This window comes from Pipistrellus hanaki (assembly GCF_964339955.1).
Source record: "Pipistrellus hanaki genome assembly, chromosome: 1".
Taxonomy (NCBI): domain Eukaryota; kingdom Metazoa; phylum Chordata; class Mammalia; order Chiroptera; family Vespertilionidae; genus Pipistrellus; species Pipistrellus hanaki.
In genome coordinates, this window is record NC_140503.1 from 152740677 (window position 1) to 152751983 (window position 11307).

At 41.2% G+C, this 11307-nt stretch overlaps 1 protein-coding gene across 3 annotated transcripts in view; it reads right to left on the reverse strand.

Annotated features, from left to right (window-relative positions):
- The window catches only part of SMARCAD1 (SNF2 related chromatin remodeling ATPase with DExD box 1), a 91913-nt gene extending 80946 nt beyond the window's left edge, over window positions 1-10967 (reverse strand). For 2 of the 3 annotated variants that reach the window (XM_084897075.1, XM_084897073.1), the window contains exons 1-2: window positions 10431-10645; window positions 9845-10098 (exon numbers count right to left, since the gene is read on the reverse strand). In XM_084897075.1, coding sequence (XP_084753201.1) covers window positions 9845-10034 — 190 coding nt within the window. In that variant the 5' untranslated portion in view covers window positions 10035-10098; window positions 10431-10645. Of the gene's footprint in view, window positions 1-9844; window positions 10099-10430; window positions 10646-10796 lie in introns of those variants that run through there. The other variant, XM_084897074.1, reaches the window with a different exon arrangement.
- Window positions 10968-11307: the final 340 nt, after the last annotated feature.

Sequence of the window (11307 nt, forward strand, 5' to 3'; positions counted from 1 at the left end):
GACATGCCCTGGAGCCCTCCCGCAGTCCCTCCCCGGCTGGCCAACCTCCCACATCCCACCCTGGCCCCTATCCTGCACCCTATCACAATCTGGGCTGAGGGACCCCCCCAACCCCCCGCTTCAGCTGAGTGCACAAATTTCATGCACTGGGCCTCTAGTACTTTGATAATTTTCCATTCATTGTATTGCATTAAAAAATTAGTAATATGGCCCAGCAAGGTTGACCTCAGTGGGGAGAGTGTTAGCCCTTGGACTGAATGGTAGAGGTTGTACCCTAGGCCTCAGTTGGGGTGCAGTCAGGGTTCATGTGGGAAGCAACCAGTCAATGTATCTCTTTCACACTGATGTTTCTCTCACTCTCCCTTCCACTTTCTCTATAAAGAACAATGAAAAAAAAATATCCTCAGGTGGCCCAGTGGCATGGTTCAGTCAATCTATGGACCAGGAAGTCATGGTTCATTTCCCTATTAGGGCACATCAAAGGGTTGCAAGCTCAACCCCCAGTGTGGGGCATGCAGGAGGAAGCTGCTCAGTGATTCTCTCTCATCATTGATTTTTCTCTCCCACCCTTCTACTCTGAAATCAATAAAGATATATTTAAAAAACAATTGTATCCTTGCCTGACAAGCGTGGCTTAATGGTTGAGCATCAACCTATGAATCAGGAAGTCAAAGTATGATTCTTGGTCAGGGAACATGCCTGGGTAGTGGGCTCGATCCCATTGGAGGGGCATGCAGGAGGCAACCAAGTCTCTCTGATCATTGATGTTTCTATCCCTCCCTCTCCAAAATCAATAAAAATATATTTAAAATATATAGACTAGTATATCGAGTGAGGATTTAAAAATGATTTAGTCGGTTCCAAGAAATTGATTTTATGATACCTTTGTGATCCACAGTGAAATAAAATGACACAAATAAATATTAAAACTCATCTTTTAGATGGCACTTCATTATATCTAAATTCAGATCATGTCTTCTTTTCACAAACTCTTAGAATCATTACAGCAATTGTGTATTAGGCCACAAAACTTCAGTAAATTTGCCAAAGAAGTACTGAAGTCTGCATTTAGAAGTAAATGTTAATGAAAACATTAAAGCAAAATTTCAGCTATTTGAAAATTTAAATAAAAACCATAGCAACCACTTACTTGAAACTTCAGGCCAAAAAAGAAAACTATATAAAAATCAATAATATACTATATGTATAACACATAGAACAAGATTTAAAATAATGTGGTAGCCCAGGTTGTGTGGAGTGGCACAGTTGGTTGGAGCATCATCCTATAGACCAAATGAGTGCAGGTTTGATTCCCGGTCAGTGCACATGCCTTGGTTATGGGTTCAATCTCTGGTCAGAGCACATACTGGAAGTAATGAATGATATTTCTTTCTCTCTCCCTCTCTCTCAAAAACCAATAAGCATATCTCAGGTGAGTGATAATAATAATAATGTAAAATTAAAGAAACAGATTAATGGCTCATAAGATACAAATGGAAATTTAAACTAATGATGATATTTCAAATATAAGAAAAAATATTTCTTATTAAATATTTCTGAAATGACTTGTCAAAGTCACATAAAAAGCAAAGGAGAAAACTGTGTCACCCTTTCTTTAATCCTTATAATAAATTCCCAATGAAATTAAGATTAAAAAAGATAACCTAAGTCCTGGCCAATATAGCTCAGTTGGTTGAGTGTGGTACCATGCACCGAAAGGTGATCATCAGTTCAGTTCCCAACTGGAATACATTTGGAAGGCAACGCATGGATATTTCTCTCCCCTATCGATGTTTCTCTCTCCCCCTACCTTCCTCTCTTTCTAAAAATCAATAAAAGCATATTTACACACATTAAAAACACAACAGTCAACATAAAACCCAACTCCTATCCAACAGTTTAGCTATCAGAAAAAAAACCAAAAAAAAAAAAAAAAAAAAAACCACCAAAACAAAAAAACAAGACCAACAGAAAAATAACAAATGCAGACAAAGCTGTGAAGAAATTGGAACCCTGTGCACTGCTGGTGGGAAAATAACAATTTAAGCTGCTGTGGAAAACATATGGTGGGTTCTTATATGATCTAGTAATTCCATTTCTGGATATATACCCCAAATAACTCACAACAGGGTCTCAAAGATGTCCTTGTACACTTACTTCATAGCAGCATGAGTCACAAGAACCAAAAGATGAAAACAACCCAAGTATCCATCTTTGAATGAATGGATAACAAAATTAATGTATATATACAATGGAAACATCATCCTATACATGGATGAAATGTCATTCACAAAAAGACAAATGCTGTAAGATTCCACTTTTATAATGTGCCAACAGTAATCAAATTCACAGACAGAAAATACAAGGGTAAGCCCTGGACGAGTAGCTCAGCTAGTTGGAGCATCAACCCAATAAGCCAGGATTGCAGATTCGATCCCTGGTATGGGCACATACAAGAATCAACCAAAATGGCCCAGCAATGGTGGCTCAGTGGTTGGTTGAGTATTGAACTATGAACCAGGAGGTCATGGCTCAAATCCTCTCTAGTCCTCGTCCTCTAGTCCTCTCTGAAATCAATAAAAATACTATATTAAAAACAAAAATCAGCCGAAACCGGCTTGGCTCAATGGATAGAGCGTCGGCTTGGGGACTGAAGTGACCCAGGTTCGATTCCAGTCAAGGGCATGTACCTTGGTTGCGGGCATATCCCCAGTAGGGGGTGTGCAAGAGGCAGCTGATCGATGACTCTCTCTCATCGATGTTCCTAACTCTCTTATCTCTCTCCCTTCCTCTCTGTACAAAATCAATAAAATTTATTTTAAAAAAAATCAAACAATGAATAAGGGGAATAACAAATCAATGTTTCTCTCTTTCCTCCAATCCTTTCTTCTAAAAATCCATCAATTAAAAAAAAAAATTAAAAGCACAAGCGCAGCTGCCAAGGACTGGGGGTAGCAGGATAATTATTTATGAGCACATTTCAGTTTTGCAAAATGAAGAGTTTTGAAAATTGGCTGCACAATACTGTGTGTGTATTTAACACTCCTTAACTTGTACATTTAAAAATAGTTGATGGTAAACTTTATGTTATGTACATTTTACTACAATTAAAAATCAAGTTAACACAGTTGTACTAAAAGAAAATATGGTAAAGTATTTAGGTGGTAATGCCTGTTGAGGATCTAAAACCAAAAGTCTTAAAGAATAAACTGACCACATAAAAATGTAAAATTTCTCTATGGCAAACAACAAACGGAATTAGAAGAAGAAAATTTAAGTTATAAATCATTGCCCGAGCTCAGTGGTCAACTCATTAGTCAACAGAGCCAAATATCAACAGTACAACAATTGAAATTTCTTTTGAGAGCCAAATTTTTAAACTTAAACTTCTTCTAACGCCACTTCTTCAAAATAGACTTGCCCAAGCTGTGATATTTTGTGGAAGAGCCACATTCAAGGGGCCAAAGAGCCGCATGTGGCTCGCGAGCTGCAGTTTGCCAACCACGGCCCTAGCTAGTTTTGCTCAGGGGATAGAGCACTGACCTGCGGACTCAAGGGTCCCGGGTTCAATTCTATCAAGGGCACTGCCCAGGTTACAGGCTCGATCCCCAGTGTAGGGTGTGCAGGAGGCAGCTGATCCATGATTCTCTCATCACTGATGTTTCTCTCCCTCTCCCTTCCTCTCTGAAATCAATAAAAATATATTTTTTTAAAAGTTATAAATAAATCATTTATCAGAAAAAGGAAAAAAAAGGAATACAGGAAAAATTTAAATTAGCTAATACAATGAAAACATAATTAACCTTAGAAATAAATACTAAAAATAAAGCAATTTAATTGCCAGCTAGCCTGTTAAGGATTAAACTGGTTCACAATATTTTGGTCTAATATTAAAAACCAGACATCTGAAAACCAAGCTGGCCCTGTCCAGTGTGGCTCAGTTGGTTGTGCACTGAAAATGAAAGTCACTGATACAAACTGGTAAAACTTTTGTGAGAGTAATCTGGCAATTACTAAAATGTTATTTTTATTCCCCCTATTCTGCCAATTCCATTTCCAGGAATTTCCCATAAGATTATACATAGGCAAAAATATCTGAGTAAAAGGATAATCACTACAGCATTTTTTGACAGCAAAAAGAAAAAAAAAAGACAAGAAACAAAATAACCATGTCCATTAATGGGAATCTACATGAACTACAATGTATCTATAAGGTAAAATAGTGTAGTCATTTAAAAATGAGGTATAGCATATTTTACATGAACTGACATGAAAAGTAAATGCTCTCTTCATTACACAACATTGTATCATTTAACTTTTTAATAACACTATAGATTGAAGAAAACAATAGGTAAGCATGTAAAGAGGTATAGAAGGAAAACACAAGCAAAACAATGTACATTTTAAATGTACTTATGGTTTTTACTTAAGTATTAGAGGCCCAGTGCACAAAATTCATGCATGAGGATGGGGGGGGGGGGGTTCCCCTGGCCCAATCTACACCCTCTCCAATCTGAGACCCCTTGGGTGATGTTCCAGGGATTGGGCCTAAACTGGCAGTCAGACATCCCTCTCACAATCTAGGACTGCTGGCTCCTAAAAGCTTGCCTGCTTGCCAACCAGATCACCCCTAACTACCTCTGCCTGCCAGCCTGATTGCCCTAACTGCTCTGCCCAGCCAGTCTGACCATCTCTAACTGCCCTCTCCTGATGGCCTGGTGGTCCCCAACTGCCCCCTCATACTGGCCTGGTCACCCCTCACTGCTTCCCTCTGCTGGCCTGGCTGCCCCTTACTGTCCCCCCCCACCCCCCAGAACACCCTTCCCCACTCCCCGCTGCCCTCGTCGCCCCACGCAGCCTGCTGTTCAGTCGTTTGGTCGCCCCTCACTGACCCCTATGCCATCCTGATCATGCCACGCAACCTGCTGTTGGGTCATTGAGTGAGGGTGCATATTCCTCTATTATTAGTATAAATAAATGAGTGCTTGTATTTTTCTATTAGAACAATTCATCACTAAATCTTTTACCAAGAACTGATTTTCAAGTACAGATATTAAGAAACCAAAATGATTACAGATTATTCACATTTTTTTAAGATATATTTTATTGATTTTTTTACAGAGAGGAAGAGAGAGGGATAGAGAGTTAGAAACATCTATGAGAATCATCGATCAGCTGCCTCCTGCACACCCCCTACTGGGGATATGCCCACAACCAAGGTACATGCCCTTGACCGGAATCGAACCCGGGACCTTTCAGTCCGCAGGCCGACGCTCTATCCACTGAGCCAAACCAGTTTCGGCAGATTATTCACATTTTGTATCACACATCTAAAAAAGACTAAGTAACACCCAATGGTTATAGAATCACGACACTAAAATAATATATTCTGCATTATCATTCAAAGAATCATATCCATTTTACTTTTTGCAGGGACTTCAAAGAACCTCTAGACAGAGGAAGTGAGGTCTAAAACTGCTGATGTACCCAAGATGATATATGTGACAAAACAGTGATAACTGATATAATTTTAAAAATTTCTCACTTGTAAACAACTGTTACTTTCAACAGGACAACCACATTGAAATGGTAACCACTTTAGAAGACATTTATGTCATCAAGAAAAGAAATTCATCAAGCACATACTAAAACTTTCCTTCATCCCAACCTCAAAATAATCTATGAGCCAACCTATTTTTATTTCATTCACTACTCTCCCCACTTTAAGTAAAGTATCTCCACAAATATATTCTATTTTCAATAATCCTGAAACATCTTTTCCTGAAACTGCTTCTCTGTCAAGCTGTTTCTCTTTCCCTTCATAAAGAGTAGTCATCTCCTTGCCTTTCTACTGAAACAAAGGCCAACAATAACTTTTCATTTCCAAGAGAAGTGGTCCCTGGTCAGTCCCTATCGAACTTGACTTCTCTACATTTGATATTGTTCACACACTTCGTTTTTAACTTCCAGGATACTATCATTTCTGACTATGCTATTCATCCTTTACATATGTCACTGATTTCCCTTCCTTTGATCATCATTATTGATGTTTCTTACTATACAACTTGCTTAGGACATATTTTGTTAACTACCACACTATAATTCCAAAATTGATTTCTTAGGCTCCAAACTCGGATATACAACCATCTACTAAACCTCTTTATTGAAACATGAAAAGTAACTCAAACTCAACTTGTTTCGGCATTCTCTTCCTAAATGTACCACCTAATTCAGTTGACAGTGTCAATTACCCAGCTGTGTAAGCAAGATTTACCTTTCAAGTTCACCAAATACCAGAAAATATATCCTATCTAATAAAAGAGTAATATGCAAACTGACTAAATTTGGGAACTGAGCTAGACCCACAGACCATGCCCACCAGCCAATCAGGTGCAAGTGCGAAAATTAACCCAACTAAGACGGCTGTGGCCATCGAGCGAGCAAGAGGCTTGGGTTTCCCAGGCAACGGAGGAACTGTACAATGAACTCCTGGTTTATAGGTCGGTCTGATTCTTAATTTTTAGAGGCATGCCCAATGGCTTACAATAGGTACTTCATATCTGCTCTAATATACAAAACCACCATTTTTTTCCAATTACCTAAAATTTTTTAACAGTCACTTTATCTCATTTCTATTAGCAATCTAGTTTTAAATCCTTGACCTTACTTGAAAACTCTTCACATTTCTTTCTTCCTTGTTTCTACTGCCATCACTAAGTTTGAATTATAAGTTTCCTAAATGATAACTCTCTTTAAACCCTACCCTGTTAGATTCACTTTTTTTTTTTTTTTTTAGTAAACAACTTTCTCTCATCATTTTACCCTTTTACCCTTTAATGGATCCCTAGTATTTATAAGGTAAACTAAAAACTTCGCCTTAGTTTTCAAAATTCTCCAAAATTCATTGTACCACTTACAATACTCTCTTCTTTAAGCAAAGCTCTAGCCAAAGCCGGTTTGGCTCAGTGGCTAGAGCGTCGTCCTGCAAACTGAAAGGTCCCGGGTTCGATTCTGGTCAAAGGCATGTATTTTGGTTGCGGGCACTTCCCCAGTAGGAGGTGTGCAGGAGGCAGCTGGTCGATGTCTCTCTCTCATCGATATTTCTAACTCTCCCTCTCTCTCTTCCTCTCAGTGAAAAATTAATAAAATATATATTTTTTAAAAAAGCAAAGCTCTCTCTCTATTCCTAACAAGATGAATTCTCACCATTCCAAAAACAAACTTAATTTTTATATTTCCCAGTGTCATCTAGACTGACCATGATTCCTAAAGGTAACCTCAGTTTTTGAGATGAATTTATGTACCAAAGAAAAAATCCCAATAAAAAGGAGTAAAGTCTCAGACAGAAAAAAAAGTAAAGTAGAAAAATATCTCTGATTAGAAAAGGCAATTAAGCCCTAGCTGGTTTAGCTCAGTGGATAGAGCATTAGCCTGTGTACTGAGGGGTCCCAGGTTCAATTTCGGGCAAGAGCACATGTCTAAGTTGTGGGCATAGGGGTCTTGTAGGAGACAGCCAATCAATGACTCTTTCTCATCATTGATGATATTCTCTCTCCCTCTCCCTTACTCTCTGAAATCAATAAAAATATATTTTTTAAAAGGCAATTAAGAATTTTAGATTACTGCCGAGACCGGTTTGGCTCAATGGATAGAGCGTCGGCTTGGGGACTGAAAGGTCCGGGTTCGATTCCGGTCAAGGGCATGTACCTTGGTTGCGGGCACATCCCCAGTAGGGGGTGTGCAAGAGGCGGCTGATTGATGACTCTCTCTCATCGATGTTTCTAGCTCTCTATCTCTCTCCCTTCCTCTCTGTACAAAATCAATAAAAAATAGTTTTAAAAAAAAAGAATTTTAGATTACTAATATTAATAAATAACTATAACATTCCATTGAATCCCAGTTTACAAAGTGCTTTTATTTTACGTAGATCTCAATTTTAAGTGACTTATCCAATGTCCCATTTAACTAAAATGATGAACAAAGGCTTTTAAGGACTCAAAATTCCAAGCCTACAACCCTCTCTGCCCTAACTACATAAGAAACACATGAATGTATTTACTGTTAAAATAGTAAAGTACCTGGATGTATAGACTATAGCATGTTATACAAATCAAATTATCTGTTTAAAGAATAAACAAAGGGCTATCTCTCCTGTGCTTAAATCCTTCAGTGCTTCCCACAGAATTCAGAGAAGTTCAAAGCTCTTCAGACAAAGAAAGCCTTTCAAAAGTTGACTCCTACTTACTGCTTAACCCAACCAAACAAATCTTTTCACCATGTTCCATTTATAAGAAAGTATTTAAAAATGGTTTTCCAATGACCGTGCAGGGACTCGGCCAACATTGACCACTGCTACATTTAAACAGAAGAGTACCAAACAAAATAGAGACATCAAGAGTTAAGACATACATGTCATGAATTTTGTCAGGACCACATTAATTTTAAAACTGCTTGTGAAATACAGAGTTTTGCATCATAGAGATTATTAGAATAAATCTTAAAATAAAACTTCTAATATTCCTTTCACCCTCAAGAATTAGATTGCTTGGCTCTGGCCAGTGTTGCTCAGTAGTTAAGAGTGTCAGTCTGTGCACAAAGGATCTCAGGTTTAATTCCTGGTTAAGGGCATATACATGGGTTGCTAGTTAGACGCCCAGTCCCAATTGGGGTGTGTGTGATTGTGGTGCATGAGGGAGGCAACCAAATCAATGTGTCTTAACACTGATGAGTTTCTCTCCCCCACTCCCCTCTTTCCCCTCTACTCTAAAAATCAGGAACAGACTGATGAATCTAAGAGGGAAAGGGGTAGAGACTAGTGGAAGAATTTATTTGCATAACCCATGAAAACAGGCAATACTGCAATGGAGGCATGGGTGTGTGTGTGTGTGTGTGTGTGTGTGTGTGTGTGTCTCGAATGAGGTGCAAGGGGTCAATGGGGGGTGAGGAAGACATCTGTAATTCTTTCAACAATAAAGATAAAATTTTAAAAATGTATACTAATGAAAAACAGTTAAAAAAAATCAATGGGAAAAATATCCTCAAGTGAGAATTAACAAAAAATAAGGGGTAGGAGGGAGGGGAAGGAATTAGATTCCTTGGATTTGAGTTCTGGTTATACCTACTTCCTAACAATTTAACCTCCCTGGGTCTCATTTCTGCAACATGTGGGTAATATCTCATAGGACAGTGGTGCCAATTAAATGAGAATGTGAAGCACTATGTCAAAACATAGTAAGAATTCAAATATATTCTAATTTGTAACTGTCCAATGAATAACAGATTAAAATGGAAATGCTAATTTGGGGCTTATTCTCAAACCCTATTGTCCCTGACAACCTGCTGGAGGCTAAAATGGCTCATTCACCACCGAGAATACCAATTATTCTTCTGCACACTGGGGATCTCCAGGAAGTCAAGGAGTGGAAAAATCTGAATGTGTTCCGATCTTTTGTTCACAGAGGTTGTCTTGAGACGCCTTGAATAAAGCTAGCCCACAGGAGGTGATCAGTATTTTTTGGAGAAATACTGGAATCAGTGGCAACATCTGGCCAAGTAACTGGGTGACTCATAGGACTGACCTAAAGATGACCTGAATTCTGATTTCAACTTCCATTGTTGGGCCATATTCCAAGAACTCCTATAAAAGCGAAGCAGCTGCGAATGGATGCTCCGTTGGAGGTACATGGTGCCCACGACCGTCCCAATACTGTTTTTAAAAGGGCACAGTGGAAGACAATGCATTAACACGTGTTACATCAAGAACGAACACTGGCATCTCTTCTGCCTTTCCTCTTCCAAAAATCTCTCCTGATGTCTCCCCTCCATCTGCAACACGGTAACTCACCTGTCTTTTCAGTTATATCTGAGTCAGGGCTGGCTGCCCTGCTAGCCTCCCCTTCAGCGTTCTCCTCCTCGGCACTGAGAGAAATGGGTGAAGAAGGGCCAGGCTGGGAAGGTGGAGGGGTTGCTTCGGGCGCTTCCTCAATCTTATTCCTTTTTTCAAAACGAAAACGGTCCAGGTTGAAAAGATTCATCCTGGCAGCAGCAGCAGCCGCCACCACCACCACCTTGTGGGATGGGGAATTTAAAATGAACTATCTACGGGAAACAGAAAAGAGAGAGGAAAAAAAGGAGGCCATGAACACAATATACAACACAAAGCCGGAGCAGTTCCATTCCCAGGGCAAATCGGGAGACCGCAGAGGTGCCAGGGGCTCAGGAGGACGATTATGGCTGCGCCGCCTCATTGTTAGGCCACTGCGGGGAGAAGGTGGGCAGAGGTGGGCTCCTTTTTCTTTTTCTTCTTCTTACCCTCCCCCACCCCCCCAATCTTTCCATTGCTCTTTTCACGCCCCTCCGTTCCCCACCCCCACCCCCCGCACCCCCCCTCCTTCCTCAAACCACAGGCTGACCCCCGTGCAACCTCTTACCGCAGCACGCGCGGGCACGTCCCCCGCCAACCCCCCTGCGGGCCGCGCGCCCGCCCACGGCGAGCGGCGCCTGCACGACGGCGCTGCCGGCCCGGGGAGAGGACGTGCCGGGGCCCGCGCCGCGGCTCCGCGGGGACACAAAGGGGCCGGCGGCGGGGAGCGGCGCAGGCCGCGCTGGCGGGCACCCGCCCGGAAGTTGACGCGGCGCGAGCCCAGCTGGGAGGAAGCGGATGGGACCGAGGCGGCGCGGGGCAGGTTCGGGGGGTGCCTCCGCATCTCCGGGGGCGCTCCCTCGCCCGCTGGCGCTGTCTCTTGTCTCCTTTCTCTCTCTCTCTCTCTCTTTCTCTTTCTCCCTTCGGTACTTACAGTCTTGCAGGCTCGGTGCGATGTAACAAAGGTTGAAAAAAAAAAAAAAGAAAAAGAATAGTAATCGCGGGCGTGGGCGACGGGAGCCGGGCCGGGCCTTTCCAAAATAGACCCGGAGGAAAGCCTGCGAGCGCGCAGTGATGACGCAACGCGCAGCCCGAGCTTTTTCTTCTCTCCCCGGCGTGGCCCGAGCGGAAAGGGGTCGTGCGCGCGCCGTTGTCATGGTAACCGGAGCCCGCCTCTCTCTCTGCCCGGGAGGAAGCTCCGTGGGCTGGTTTCTCCGGCGTGGCTGGAGAGATGTTAAATGGAACAATAATAAACAGCACAATGACAATAAGTAGCCTCAGCAGTAACGAGTGCCACGGTGTTCGATATGTTACAATCTGTGTTGTAGGTAGCATACAGATAGTATAGTAACAATGTTGTAGTAATAATGTTGTGCTAAGTGTTTCATGTGTATGGAACCCTTTAAAAAAAGTCTTTATTTATTTATTTATTTATTTTTTTTAAC